Source organism: Motacilla alba, chromosome 28, assembly GCF_015832195.1.
Source record: "Motacilla alba alba isolate MOTALB_02 chromosome 28, Motacilla_alba_V1.0_pri, whole genome shotgun sequence".
Classification (NCBI taxonomy): domain Eukaryota; kingdom Metazoa; phylum Chordata; class Aves; order Passeriformes; family Motacillidae; genus Motacilla; species Motacilla alba.
This window is the reverse complement of record NC_052043.1, coordinates 4,607,557-4,620,777: the sequence shown is the minus strand read 5'-3', so window position 1 is coordinate 4,620,777 and position 13,221 is coordinate 4,607,557. Positions and strand designations below refer to the sequence as shown.

Genomic DNA, 13,221 nt, shown 5'->3' with positions numbered 1-13,221 from the left:
AGGCAGTGCTCTGACGTGTAGGCGCTGGGTGCGTCAGTGGGCACCATGAAGCTGTTGCCAAAATTTTCATAGCCGTGCCCGGCATAGTAGAGCAAACCTGCCGGGGGAACAGAGGCCAGGTGACATGGTGACATCCCCTGACCTGCCAGCACCTGCTTCTTGCCTGGCTGCACCCCAAGACTCCACCAGCATAAAACCACCCGGCTCCCCCTGGGCTGGAGCCACCCTGGCGGGTGCTGTCGCACCATAGACACCCTTGTCAAGGAGAAGGAGGAATTCATCAACGGCCATCTGCATCTCAGCCTTGCGCAGGTCCAGCAGTGACACCACCTTGAAGTCGAGCTGGCAGAGGAGGGCACCAAGGGCGTGAACATCCACGATGGGCGCCTGCAGCTGCTTGTGGTGCAGGTAGTGCATGTTGCCAATCAGCAGCGCCACTTTGTCCGTGGCTGCAAGGACAGGAGAGGGAGGTGTTGTTACAGAGTGGAACACACCTGCTCTCCATACTGCCCACAGCCCACAGAGGTGACACCCATCTCTGGCCAGCATCACGGTCCCTGGGTACCAAGGTACCCTATGGCATCCCTGCCTCGCTGATCCCTGAATCCTCAGGTTATGGGTAAGAGCTAGGTTTGGGGATTTGGGTTGAGGGTTAAGGTGCTGATCTGCTCTCCTAATTGCTGTTTTGCTCTTCCAGTATGCTGCACCCAAAGCATTCCTGGCCAAGTAAAGCCTTATGGGGTGACAATGGTGACACTGGCGACAGTCAGAGCCCCCCAGGGCCACCAGTCCCTCCTGGGCAGGCTCTTACCGTACAGCTGTCCAGGGCTGCCATGCTCTAGAGAGCCTGGGAGGAGAGAAATGCTGTGCCATGGTCCTTCAGTGCCAGCGGAGCATGGTGGGCAGAGCAGCACAGACCTGTCCACTCTGCTCCCACCTACCTCCATCCACCTCCTGCCAGGAGCCTCCAGAGGTGAAGAGCCGTGGGCCTATGGCAGAGGGGATGTCAGGGACCCTATGTATGACATCACCTCCCAGCATGGGCTGCAGTCCCCCCAAAACTATGCAGCCATGAGGGCTTTGCTGGGAACAGAGCAGGTGGGGGGGTCACAGAGGTTTGTCTGGGGCCCTCACCAATCTCCACGTCCACCTCCTGGCTCCACACCTCATGGAAGAGGTTGAACACGTGGCAGGAGTAGCTGCCCCTCTCAGCCGTTGTCACCAGCTTCACCTGCCAGCAGGGCAGAGCAGGAGGCTGGGGCAGTGTGCCGGACCACGCTGCACTGTGGCACACTGTGCGATGCCACACCATGCCGTGCCATGCCAGAGGTCCCTCCATACCTGGAACTGGGGTGCTTGCGCCCCTTCCACAGGGCGCCGGTTCCTGAACCACTGGTACTGGGGTGGGGGGTTGCCAATGGCTCTGCACTCCAGCACCAGCGTGTCCCCCTCAGCCAGGCGGCACGGCCGCGGCTGCCGCAGGATCTGCAGCCCAGCCATGCTCGGGCAGTAGCCACTGGCTGAGGAAGGGAAGGGTGTCAAATTAGGCACCCGGCCATGGCAGCACTCTGCAGCACTGCTCCAGGCCCCAGGTTCTGCAGCCACAGGCCCTGGCATCCATGGATGGCATGAGGCAGCAGGCATGTGACTCCTCTGTGGGCACCATCACCCCAGGGACTTTCACAGCTGAGCCAGGGCCTTACATGAGAAATTATACCACTCAGGACCTATCCCTGTCCTGATGGGACAAGAGGTGCCCTGCAGGAGATGTCCCAGCTAGGCAAGTGGTGCCCCATAGCTGCCAGCCCAGGGACAGGGATCTCAAGACCCACCTGAGCTGGGGCTGCTGCTCTTCTCCACCTGCACATGAGCCCACCTGGAGAAGGTGAAGGCGGCCCCACAGTTCACCCGGCAGATGTACCACTGGCACGCGGGAGTAGCTGTGTCGATCACCAGCTCTGGGGATGTGGCTCCAGGCACCTACAAGACAGGAGGAGGCCAAGGAGTAATGTGCCTCCTCTTACTCATGCAGGTCCCTCACCACAGCCAGGGTGTGGGGCCCCTGCTCGGTGTGGCACAGTGGGACCTCACCTCCTGCCTCCCACAGAACCACTGGTACGTGAGCCCTGGTGGGCCAGTTGCACAGCAGGTCAGGGACACCTGTGTCCCCTCCGCCACCACCTGCGACTCGGGCTGCACCGTGATGCGAATCACATCCTGGACTGTGGGAGCGGAGAGACCAGCCTGGGCTGGCTGAGTCCCGCACCACCCCATACCATCCCGTCCCATCCTGTCCTGCCCCACCCCCACTCACCACAGATGCTCCTCTCCCAGCCCATCTTATCACATCCCACACCTCTGTCCAGTCCCAACCATTTCATCCCACCTTGTCCCACTGGCATATTCAGTGCAATCCCATCTACACATCTCATCTTGTTTCAGTCTATCCCATCCCACTCTGCTCTATCCTACCCTATCCCATCCCATCCTATCCCATGCTGTCCAAATCTGTCCTGTCCCATCCAATCAGACCACATCCCATCCGATCTCATCCTGGTGCACCTATCCCTATCCCATCCCACCCTGCCTGCCCAGCACTTTGCTACCAGAGCAAGATCCCCAACAAGAATTCCTGTTCTTCACCCCCATGCCCCTTTCCTCTTGCCGAGCCCCTGCCCCCGGTGCTCCCCTCCAGCCCGCGGTTCCGCTGCCCGTCCGTACCGGCGGAGCTGAGGACGCGGCAGGCCTGTTCGTGCCCCATGCGCTCCAGGCAGCCCAGCAGGTACCTGAGGGTGCAGTCGCGCTCGGCCAGGAGCTGCAGCAGGCACTGCGTGGGGCTGCCGCGGGGCTCCAGCACCTTCAGCGAGCACATCTCCAGCTCCTCCACGCTGCGAGCGCCCGCAGCCGTCAGAGCCACAGCCCCAGCCACAGCCCCCGGGCCGGGCTCCCATCCACCCCGAGGGAAAACCGACCCGTGCGCCCCTCGCTCAGCCCCCGGCAGAGCTGTGCCCGTGGTCACCCGGTCTGGGACAGCCCCGCAGGGCTCCCCCAGCCCTACCTGCACCTGAAGCGTTTCTCGGCCCCGGCCAGCTCGGCCAGCTTACGCCAGCCCCGGCCGGCGTTATCCAGCAGCTCACACAGCCGGGCCACCGCTTCCTCGCCCAGCGAGCCGATGGGCATGCTCCAGTCCCCCATCGCTCCTGGGGACGCCGAGGGGACGAGCTGTCAGCGGGTGACAGGGTGACAGGCCCCGTGCCCCACCGGGCCTCTCTGGGCACAGGGTGACTCAGAGGGGAGAACAATGAGATCCCCGGTGTCAGGAGCCCGAGGAGGTGCTGGGACCTGGCCCCCGGCAGCCAGCCAGGAATGACACACATTGCCACTCTGCGAGCTGCGTGGCACAGGGGACTCCACTCACCCCCCAGCCTTGGGCAAGGAGCCAGGGTACTTTAGCCTGGCCCCAGAAAAGGGACCTTCATGGAAGGGGGTCCACAGAACTAGAAGGAGGGGAGAGCCTCCGTCACCTTCCCTGTCCTTTCAGATGACCCAGAGAATGGGGCCCCAGTACCCCTCTCCTCCTGGCAGAGTCCCCAGTGGGGCAGCAGCAGCCCCCCTGCTGTCACCAGGCCTTTGCATGGTGGCTCTGGAGCCACCATGAGGGGCCTACAGGGGGGTCAGCATAGGGTACACGGGGGTCCTGGGACTGGAACCCAGCTCAGCTTGCCCTGAATCCTGGGAAAGGGTTGTGTGACACAACCATCTGGATGGGGCAGTTCCCTCCTCCTCCCCTCAGGTCCCTTCCCAAGAACCCACCCCAAAAGGGCCCTTGTCCCCAGGACTGAGCTGCCCAGAGCAGCTGGGTGACACTCACCCAAGCAGGGGGCTCCAAGACAGAGGACAGGGACCCAGGTGCTCCGTCTGCTCACCTGCCGCTGATTTGGGATCTGGACACACTGGGGGTGGTGAGGGGAGGGTGAGCTGCAGGCCCGGCAGGGATGGGCACTCACCGCAGGGTATGGCCAAGCCCCATCAGCTCCCAGGCTGTGCACTGAGCCCCACACAGAGGAAATGAGGGTTCAGCCCAAAATCTCCCCCAAAATCGCCCCCGCGCTGCAGCACAGTACTTCTGCTTCCCTCCCTCTTCCTTCCTGTTGTGCAGCACGTGGGCGCAGAGCTGCCACCCCCCGCCCACAGCCCCAGGGGAGCTGGGCACACCCCGTCACAGGGCACACAGCATCCAGGCCACCGCCAGGCCAGGCAGAGGCTGCACTGTCCCTTCCTCACTGCAGGAACCCACAGGCACCTCTTTTCCCCAGAGCCCAACTCGAGCCCAGAAGGAGCTGCAGGGCAGTGAGTCCAAGGTGGAGGTGAGCTGAGGTGACTGTGGCACCTCTCAGCCAGGAGTGCCCAATACACAGGCAGAACCGAGGCCAGGGGAAGCTGCTGGGCTTTGCCAGGCTGAAGCTGCCCAAGTAGAAACAGAGATAGAGCAGTGAGGCCCCCGCTGCTGTGGGGAAGACCCTGCCTTCACCATCCAGCCCATCCAAGCCCTGGCATCCCAGCAGCACTGCTCCTGCTGCTGGAGGAGGCAAAGAGAGCATGGTGTCGGGGTGGCACTGCAGCAGGCCACCATGTCCCCCCTTCACCGTGCCTGCTGTCCCACAGCACTGCCAAAGCCCGGCCCCCATCCTTCCAGCCCCAGGGAGCACAGGCTGCTCAGGCCCCAAGATCCACTGGCCAGGGACACAGTGGCACGGGTGGGTCATTCCCCACCCCACATCCCCACGGAGCCCTCAGCCCCAGCCACCATGGTACAGGCAGTGATGGAGCAGGACCCGTGTGCAGTGTGGGCTCTCTCTATGACCCAAAACCTGAGCTGCTGTACTAACAAACACACTGAGACCTTGTGGCCTGTGTTGCCTCAGCCCTCGGCATGAGCCTGCAAAGGATCTGGGGTTGTCACAGCCTTTATAACACATGTCAACCTCACCAGAGATTTATTTCTTATTTACAGCAAGTAGAAGAAACCAAAAGCCAGGGCAGGTCCCAATGCCACTTGTGCTGGCACACAGGGACGCCCCAAGTTCAGCAGCACCTACAGCTTCTTGCCCTTCTTCAACCTGTTGCGCTGCCATGTGTTGTACTTCCGAAGGCGCCTCCAATACTCGAGTGAGTCGGGGTCCAGCTCCTCCAGCTTCTTGGGGGGGCCGAGGTGGATCTTAAAGAGCCTAGGGGTGAATGCAGAGGATGTGAGGCTGCGGGAAGGAGGACAAAGGGACAAGCATGGGACGGAGCAATGGACGTGAGTGACCAGGATGTGCCGATCCCTCACTCCACATCCACAGTGCACCCACACCTGTCTCCTGACCCTGAGGAAGGTGTCTGGGTTGCAGAGGGGCAGCCTGCCTCCTCGCAGAACACTTCCCTGTCTGTCTTACCCAGCTCTGTGCCCCTGGGATGGCACCTCTGGGACACAGAGGGGAATGGGGCAGCACGCACCAGTCGGGGTACTCGGATTCGGGCTTCAGGGCCACTTCCGGACCCTCCTTGAAGTAGTTGACCCCCATGGCATGGGTGGCGAGCATGGTGGGGTCGGTGCACACCTCCGGCCCCTTCAACGCCTCCTTCGGCGCACCCTTGCCTTTGGCCTTGGCGGCTGTGGGGAAATGAGCAGGGTGAGGGCGGGGGGTGTGCCGGGGGTGAAGGACGCAGGCAGGGGAAGGGATGGGACTCGAGGGCAAGGGCATCGCGGGGCGCTAACAGTGACCGGAGCCGGGTGAGAGTGGGGAGCACGAGGAATGGAGCTGGGCCGGCGGCACCACCGGGGAGGGCCCTGGGACCGGGGCACGGGGCCCGGAGCGTGGGCAGGGCCGGTACCAGGGGCGAGAAGCGCGGGGCCGAGGCACGGAGGGACAGGGGGACACACGGGGGGACACACGACACCGAGGAGCGCGGGCCGGGGCCGATGCCCGTGCGGACCTCACCGGGTTTCTTGGCGTAGCCGCGGGCCGGGGCGCGGAGCGCAGCCGCCGCCAGCCGCAGCAGCCCGCGGGCGGCCATGGGCGCGGGGCACGGCGGGACCGGGGCGGGACCGGGGCCGCGCCTGCGCAGCGCGAACGGAAACGGCGGCGGGACCGTCCCGTCCCGGCCGAGGGGCCGGTAGTGACCGCGGCTGCCCGGCCCGGGCCCCTCCCGGGCCGCTGGCCCCCATGGAGACCGGCACCACCATGGACTTCCAGGCGGCCGCGCTCCCTGCCCCTGGCGGCGGCAGCGATGAGAGCGCGGAGCCGCGGGCCATGGACACGGAGGACGGACCGGACGCCCCTGGGCGCTGTGTGGGCGGCGGACGGCCGGAGGAGCCCTCCCGTACCGCCCCCGCAGCCCGGCAGCGGCTCCGGGCCGGAGGGGCCGGGGCCTGCCGCGGCCCCGGAGCTGGCGGGAGGCGCGGGCGGACGGACCGAGCTGTGCCGGGGCTCGGATCGGGCGATGGTGCCCGGGGTGCCGCAGGGCTCTGCCCGCTGGGAGCCCGGCGCCGGGAGCGCCCCGCGGGGCCCGGGGCGCCCCCGGGCCCTCAGCAGCGCTGACCCCGCAGGCATGGAGCTGGATGAGACCCCCGAGCCCCGCGCTGGCCCCGCACCGAGGGCCGAGTGGACCGAGGATGTGGAGGACGAGCCCTCGGAGATCCAAGGGCTGCTGGCTCAGCTTGAGACCTTCGACCCCAGCCTCCGTGACTGCCCGCCCGCCCCAGAGCAGGGCTCGCCAGCCCCCTCGGGCGCTGGTGCCCGGCGGGGCCGCGGGCAGTGCCCGGGCAGGTGCCGGCCGTGCCCGCTGCACGTGGCCACGGGCCGGGGCCTGGCGACGCGTCCCTGCTGCCCGCAGCACTCCGCCTGCGACCGGCCCTGCCACGGGCTGCTCTTCGCCGAGGCTGACCGGGAGGACTTGCTGAGCCTCCTGTGCTACGAGGGGGGACTGCCCGAGGCTGGCACTGAGACCCCCTTGGCCCACTCCAATGTACTGGCTGGGACCAACCTGGAGATGCTGCAGGCTCAGGAGGAACCAGCCGCTGTGGGGAAGCCTGAAGGGCTGGGGAGGCCAGAGAGCTCAGAGGAAGAACCTTCTGGCAGCTGGTGTTACAGAGAGGGGCTTTGCGAGGACGATTCTGCCTGTGAGGGTGCTCGGGAAGGTTCCCCGGAGCCGGCGTGGGCAGCCCTGCCTTCCGCTCTGGTGCCTGGGACAGAGCAGCCACCTCAGGGCGCTGTGACCGTGAGTGCACCGTGCCTTGGGCTCGGTGGGGCAACAAGAGCCAGGACATGCCCCTTGGCTCTGATCCCTCCTGGGGTCTGGGACAAGGGCAAAGGAGAGCCGGGGACGACTTTGTTCAGGTCTTACAGGGCCTTGTGCTGTGAGATTGCCCAGACAAGACCCTCGGTACCAGCTTTGGCCCTGAATGCATGCTTGCATGGCTGGCTGATTCATATGTGCCCTGGGGCAGAGGCTGGTGGGTCCGAACAGCCCCTCTGGTCCTGGGATCCTGTGCCATCTTCCCCTCCAGCCCCAGGACCCTTTTCCTCTCTGTCCAAACCTGGGACCCTATGCCATTTCCCCCCATCCCCAGGGACAGTCTGCCCTTGCTGTCCCACTGCTCCAGGGCCAGGCAGGCTAAATCCCTGAGGTCCCAGTCACAGCCTCACTTGCTCTCTCATTGCTTTGCAGAACAAGGAATCCCCATCATCCTGCCCAGCCTTCAAAGAGGGTGAGTTACTTCTGTTCTTGAGCAGCAAGAGCATCCAGGAGTCCTGCCCCACCTGCTCTGACCCTGAATGGGTGTGGTCCAGGGTCCCAGTTAGGGAGGGAGCAGCAGCTCTGCTCCCACGCAGAGCGGGTGCACCAGGGTCCACGTGGCTTGTTTGAGCCTTTGCTGAGGAAATGGAGGTGTGTCAGGGATCAGGGAGGGGGTATACTTGAGGAAAAGGATGCCATGTGTTCCCAAGGGAAGAGGGAAGCAGCCCTGGTCCCCTAGTGATGCCAGGTGCCCTTGTACCAAGCACTGAGCTGCTTCACTGTGCAGGAATGCAGCTAACGAGGCAGCAGGAGTTGGTATCCCCAGTTTCAGAGTTGGGGGAGCAGCCTCTGCTGAGTCCCTCCTAACACCTCAGTTCCAGGCCCTTGTGACCCAGAGGACTTGCTGGATGGTGTGATTTTTGGGGCCAAATACCTGGGCTCCACGCAGCTGGCCTCAGAGAGGAACCCCCCGACCAGCGTCCGCATGGCACAGGCCCAGGAGGCTGTGGACAGGATCAAGGTGCAGGACGCATGAGGGGCATGGCTGCCCCGAGCCTTGCCCCCTCTGGGTGTGGGGCAGTGCCCAGGATATGCCTGAGGGCACCTGGCTGTGGGGCTGGGTCCCATCAGGGTCCTGTGACCTCTCCATCATTCTGCAGGCACCCGAGGGGGAATCCCAGCCCATGACGGAGGTGGATCTGTTTGTCTCCACACAGAGGATCAAGGTGCTCACTGCTGACACTCAGGTGAGCAGGAACAGCAGTAACCACAGGGCTCTGTGGCTGCTTCAACATTCCTGTTTGGTCTCAGGATCTCAGCTTTGCAGGGTCTTGCCCAATGATAGCCTATGGATGAGGACACATGTCTGGGTGGGGACATGGCACTTCATAGCCATCCTGTGTCATGTCCTTGTCTGTCTGTGTGGCTGCACAAGGCTTCCCATGCAACCTGCACCCTGTGGAGCTGCTGGGAACCCAGACTGAGCTCTGGGGAACCTAGGCTTGAAATCTCGAGAGCTCTTTGCCTCAGATTTAGTTTCTGCATTATAGCAAGAGGGAAGAGCTGCCTTGTCCCCTGGCGACACCCAGGGACACAAATGAGTCCTTGATGAGGGATCTGTGTGTACCTTCTGGCACAGACATGGTTTCTGCCCAGCGTGTGCTGGGCAGCTGTGCCACATCCCAGCACTGCAGCCAACCCCTTCCTCCTTGCAGTGCCAGCAGGCTTGCGGTGCCCATGTGGTCTGACAGCCCCGAGGGAGCTGAACTCTCTGCCTGTTCTCCTTGCCAGGAGGCCATGATGGACCACTCCCTCCAGACCATCTCCTACATTGCCGACATTGGCTCCCTCGTGGTGCTCATGGCGCGCCGGAAGCTGCCACGGCGCTCGGAGGCGGCAGAGGAGAAGCGGCTCTACAAGATGATCTGCCACGTCTTCCACTCGCCTGATGTGAGGCAGCACATGGGTCCCTGGCACGGGCGGGTGGCCCTGGGGACCTGAGTCCCATCCGAGTGTAATAACTGAGTATTCTGGGCTGGGGCTGCAGCAGAGACCCCTCCCTCCCCACTAGGGAGAGGCAGAAGCCCAGCCTGAGCGTCTCGTGCTGCGCAGAGCCCCAGCGAGCAAAGTGGTGGGGAGGGTTGGCTCCACACAGGGGCCCATTCCAGCAGGGAAGGAGCCCGGACACCCTGGAGCTCCCAAGGATAGTTCCTGTGCTGGGCACTGCAGGGCACTGGGAGCTGTTGGTTCCAGCCCTGAGGCACAGGCAGGAACAGCCCCTGTGGTTCTCCAGGCTCAGGTCATCGCCCAGGCCATCGGGCAGGCGTTCGGCGTGGCCTACCAGCGCTTCCTGGAGGCCAACAGCATCGACCCCAGCGAGCTGAGCCCGCGGCAGTACAGCCGTGCCCTGGAGGACCAGGAGCACTACAACACAGAGCTGACCCACTTCTCCCGGCAGGAGAACTGCAAGGATGTAAGAGCTGCTCCGAGGGGTGGGGACAATGCGGGCGACCCACTGGCACCTCTGTGTCATCCACTCCGTGACTCCCTGTGCAGCTGAGGTGCTCCCTCCAAAACCAGACCCCATCCCAGCCAGCTGTGCGTGCAGCTGTGGGCTGGGACATGTGCTCCACGGCTCTGGTGGAGGTCGTGACCGTAACCCACCTGTTCTCCCTCCAGGTGTGCATTCAGAAGCAGAAGGGGGAGATCTTGGGCATCGCCATTGTGGAGTCGGGCTGGGGCTCCATCCTGCCCACCGTGGTCATCGCCAACCTGATGCACGGGGGCCCCGCAGAGCGGTCGGGCGAGCTGAGCATTGGAGACCGCCTCATGTCAGTCAACGGGACCAGCCTGGTGGGGCTGCCCCTGGGCACCTGCCAGAGCATCATCCGGGTGAGCCAGGGCAGGGTGACCTCCTGCCTCACCCCAAGGGGGAGATGGGGACTGGCCTGACTGATCTGGGAGTGTCTGTGACATCAGGATTCCTTCGGGGCCCCCAGCTTTGGAGACAGGGATACAGAGGTCATACCTGTCCTGCAGGCTGTGGTAGTTCCTGCTCAGAGTGCTTGGAGGAAGGCAGGGGACAAAGGATCAAAGCTGGGGAGTGTACTTGCTGTGCCCCGCCTGAAAAGGAGGGTGGAGGAGGAGGCGGGCACCTGTCCTGAAGGGAACCTGTTGCATCATCTACCTCTCAGTAGGATGGGAAGGAGCTGAAAGCAAGGATAGCATAGCCTCAGGGTCAGGGATGTCTTGGGCTGGGTTTGTAAGTTCTTGTCCCTGGATTTGCATTTGCAGTATACCTTTGTGTGCCTCAGTTTCCCCATTGAAAACAAGTTGCTAATCTTCAGCCCTCGCGTGAGCAATGCAGGTGTTGGATGGTGGGTGCTGCTGCCTATTATCTGTTCCCAACAAACCTCTCCTGTAGAAAAGTAGGTTGGGTTAACATTTAGGCAACGCAGTCAAATCCACACACAACGCTCACCACAGCTGGCTCAGCAAGAGAGGCTAGAAAGGCTCCTTTTTGCAAGGTTTTATTTCAGCAAAGCTATATCACACGTGGCTGAAGGGAATCTGGCAAGAAAGTGAGCAACCACGTGGTGCAGGCAGCTTAAGAAGGGGAAGGGGTGGGGGGCAGAGCCAAGGGCAGGGCAAGGGGCATTGGTCTCTAGAGGAGGGGGTGCAGCCACCAGTGGTACCAAGCCAGTGAGGGGACAGGGAAAGGGAAAACCAGGGGAAGTTGCAAAACAGAAGAGAAGTCCATGTGTGAGTCTGTCTTTTCCCCCAGGAGGACTGCATTGCCCCTCAACCAGTCTGAATAGCTCTCCAAAATCTGACCATGCCCCATCCCACCTTCTAGGAGCTGAAGCACCAGACTGAGGTGACACTGAACATTGTGCACTGTCCGCCTGTCACCACGGCTGTCATCCGACGCCCTGACTCCAAGTACCAGCTGGGCTTCTGTGTTGAGAACGGTGTGGTGAGTGCCCGTGGGATGGGAGCTGGGCCAGGGTCTACTGATGGACAGCCAGAGCCAGCTGTGTCCAGGGACCAGTGCCCAGCTCCCACACTGCATGTGCCTGCCCAGGCTGAGGGGTCACAGGGCTCTGCTGTGCACAGCAAAAAAGCTCCTCACAGCCTTTCTGCAGCACTGGTGGTTGTATCACTCTTCCCGGTGCTCCGTAGCTGTTTGCTTTCAGGGTGGTGGCTTCTTTCTGGCTTTCTGGGCATGACCTCAGGGACAGTTGTTGCTGTCCCCTGTGCCCGAGCTTCTCCCTGCCCTGGGCTCTCCTGTGGCTCTGTTGGGAAGGCAGAGAGGGGCATTCCTGGGCTCAGTGGGAGCTGGGTGCGTGGGTGGCGCGGCCACCTCGCACACCAACTGGTGCTCTCCCTAGCAGTGGAGATGTGGGTTTCTCCTGTTGCCCCAGGGAGCAGCTCCGTCTCTGCAGCCCCAGCCTGAGGGGAGCAGGAGGGTTCAGTGAGTCAGCTGGGGGACAAAATCCTGGGGCTGCCCTGGCCCCAGCTCAGCACATCACTCTGGTGGGCAGCAATGCACAGGAACATCCCTGCCCTCACTGCGTCCGCAGGGGCTGGAAGAAGTGTGCACCCCAGGCAGAGCTCTGGCCGAGAGCCTACAGGGCTGTGAGGGTTTGGAGCAGTGGTGACAGGGCTGGGCTGTGGGCACAGCCCTGCTCTCACAGCACTCTCCCCTCGCAGATCTGCAGCCTGATGCGCGGGGGCATTGCGGAGCGGGGTGGCATCCGCGTGGGGCACCGCATCATCGAGATCAACGGGCAGAGCGTGGTGGCCACGCCACACGAGAAGATCATCCAGATCCTCACCGAGGCAGTCAGTGAGGTGAGCTGGGTCCCCACGGAGCTGCTGGGCTCAGAGCTGTGCACCAGCACCCTCCAGCCCAGGCTGGGGTCTCCAATCTGTGCCTCTCTTCCTAGGTGCACATCAAGACCATGCCAGCCTCCACATACCGTCTGCTGACAGGGCAGGAACAGCCCCTCTTCCTCTGAGCCACCATGCCTGGGGCAGGCAGGAGCAAGCCCGAGGCTGCAGGGGCAGGACTGGCTCTGCCTTCCACGCCAGCCCTGCAGCAGAGTCCTCAGCAGGGCCTAAGTCTGTGCCTCTTTGGTTTTACTCAGGACACAGTGGGACACTCTGGGCTGATGCCTGAGCAGCATCAAGGCCTGTGGTGCCACGCTTTGACCACCTCTCCTGCTCCAATTACCTCTCCCCACCTCAGGCTGCCTGCACAGTGCCTGGCCTGCTGCTGCACCGGGTCCCTCACCTTGACCTTGTGCTTGTGGGAAGAGAGGGGGCCCTATGGGGTTCCCCCCACCCAGTCACTGACTATTGTACTTCTACACTCACCAACGGTGCCTTTCCCAAGGTGGAGATGGTGCTGGAAGCACAGCTCAACTCCAGAGCTCAGCCAGCACAGCCCCAGTATAGCACTGACCCCGCACAGCCATGTATGGATGCACACTGGCACCCCTGAGGGATACCCAGCAACTCCCAGACTCAGCCTTAAGGGCAGAAGCACTCTTGGCACCTCCTCTACTCCTATGGCTTAGCCAGAGGCCTGTTGGGGTGCAAACTCTCTGTTAGACACATTGAACTAAGCTGGGAACCTGCCTCAGCTTTTCTCTGGTGCTGCCTTGAATTGCTCTGCATGCACAGCCCGGCCCAGAGCCACAGCCCTTGGAGCAGCAGAAGGGAACATGGCATTGCCCAGCCCCACATCCCGGGAGTTTGGGGCTGCGAGCCTTTTTGTGAACAGCTCTCTGGGCCCCCAGGGCTGCAGCAGTGCTGACCTGGCTGTGCCTGTGTGCTTGGTTGCTCTAAAAATAAAAATTTTGGGAAACACGGGAGGCTGCATTAGAGGAGCTGCAGGGGGACTGCAGCAGAGGAGGCTCAGCTCTGGGAGTGCAT

General features: G+C 62.9%; 3 protein-coding genes across 3 annotated transcripts in view; 1 reads left to right on the top strand and 2 right to left on the bottom strand.

The window, feature by feature from the left end:
• Positions 1-4,143, bottom strand: part of LOC119712371 (mucosa-associated lymphoid tissue lymphoma translocation protein 1-like) — a 5,619-nt gene extending 1,476 nt beyond the window's left edge. The window contains exons 1-11 of the mRNA XM_038163474.1: positions 4,008-4,143; positions 3,059-3,200; positions 2,722-2,888; positions 2,092-2,222; positions 1,833-1,980; positions 1,342-1,520; positions 1,135-1,231; positions 942-989; positions 812-847; positions 246-449; positions 5-97 (exon numbers count right to left, since the gene is read on the bottom strand). Coding sequence (XP_038019402.1) covers positions 5-97; positions 246-449; positions 812-847; positions 942-989; positions 1,135-1,231; positions 1,342-1,520; positions 1,833-1,980; positions 2,092-2,222; positions 2,722-2,888; positions 3,059-3,195 — 1,240 coding nt within the window. The 5' untranslated portion in view covers positions 3,196-3,200; positions 4,008-4,143. The remainder of the gene's footprint in view (positions 1-4; positions 98-245; positions 450-811; positions 848-941; positions 990-1,134; positions 1,232-1,341; positions 1,521-1,832; positions 1,981-2,091; positions 2,223-2,721; positions 2,889-3,058; positions 3,201-4,007) is intronic.
• Positions 4,144-4,980: 837 nt separating this feature from the next.
• Positions 4,981-6,209, bottom strand: MRPL54 (mitochondrial ribosomal protein L54). The gene is made up of 3 exons (XM_038163537.1): positions 5,985-6,209; positions 5,500-5,656; positions 4,981-5,228 (listed from the first exon to the last, which is right to left on the bottom strand). Exons 1-3 carry the CDS (start codon positions 6,058-6,060, stop codon positions 5,096-5,098), a joined length of 366 nt encoding a protein of 121 aa, XP_038019465.1. The 5' UTR covers positions 6,061-6,209; the 3' UTR covers positions 4,981-5,095.
• Positions 6,210-6,243: 34 nt separating this feature from the next.
• Positions 6,244-13,153, top strand: APBA3 (amyloid beta precursor protein binding family A member 3). The gene is made up of 10 exons (XM_038163522.1): positions 6,244-7,263; positions 7,714-7,753; positions 8,157-8,302; positions 8,442-8,528; positions 9,073-9,231; positions 9,575-9,754; positions 9,961-10,173; positions 11,138-11,257; positions 11,995-12,135; positions 12,231-13,153. The coding sequence occupies exons 1-10, from the start codon at positions 6,274-6,276 to the stop codon at positions 12,300-12,302; spliced, it is 2,148 nt and encodes a 715-aa protein (XP_038019450.1). The 5' UTR covers positions 6,244-6,273; the 3' UTR covers positions 12,303-13,153.
• Positions 13,154-13,221: the final 68 nt, after the last annotated feature.

Bases quoted from the DNA above. Each gene is read 5' to 3' on its own strand.
- APBA3 (XM_038163522.1), top strand. From the start codon at position 6,274: ATGAGAGCGCGGAGCCGCGGGCCATGGACACGGAGGACGGACCGGACG. The intron at 7,264-7,713 runs GTGAGTGCACCG...ATTGCTTTGCAG, and splicing joins CACCTCAGGGCGCTGTGACC to AACAAGGAATCCCCATCATC. The intron at 9,232-9,574 runs GTGAGGCAGCAC...GTGGTTCTCCAG, and splicing joins ACGTCTTCCACTCGCCTGAT to GCTCAGGTCATCGCCCAGGC.
- MRPL54 (XM_038163537.1), bottom strand. From the start codon at position 6,060: ATGGCCGCCCGCGGGCTGCTGCGGCTGGCGGCGGCTGCGCTCCGCGCC. The intron at 5,657-5,984 runs GTGAGGTCCGCA...ATTTCCCCACAG, and splicing joins CGGCTACGCCAAGAAACCCG to CCGCCAAGGCCAAAGGCAAG. The intron at 5,229-5,499 runs GTGCGTGCTGCC...ATTCACCCCTAG, and splicing joins GAATCCGAGTACCCCGACTG to GCTCTTTAAGATCCACCTCG.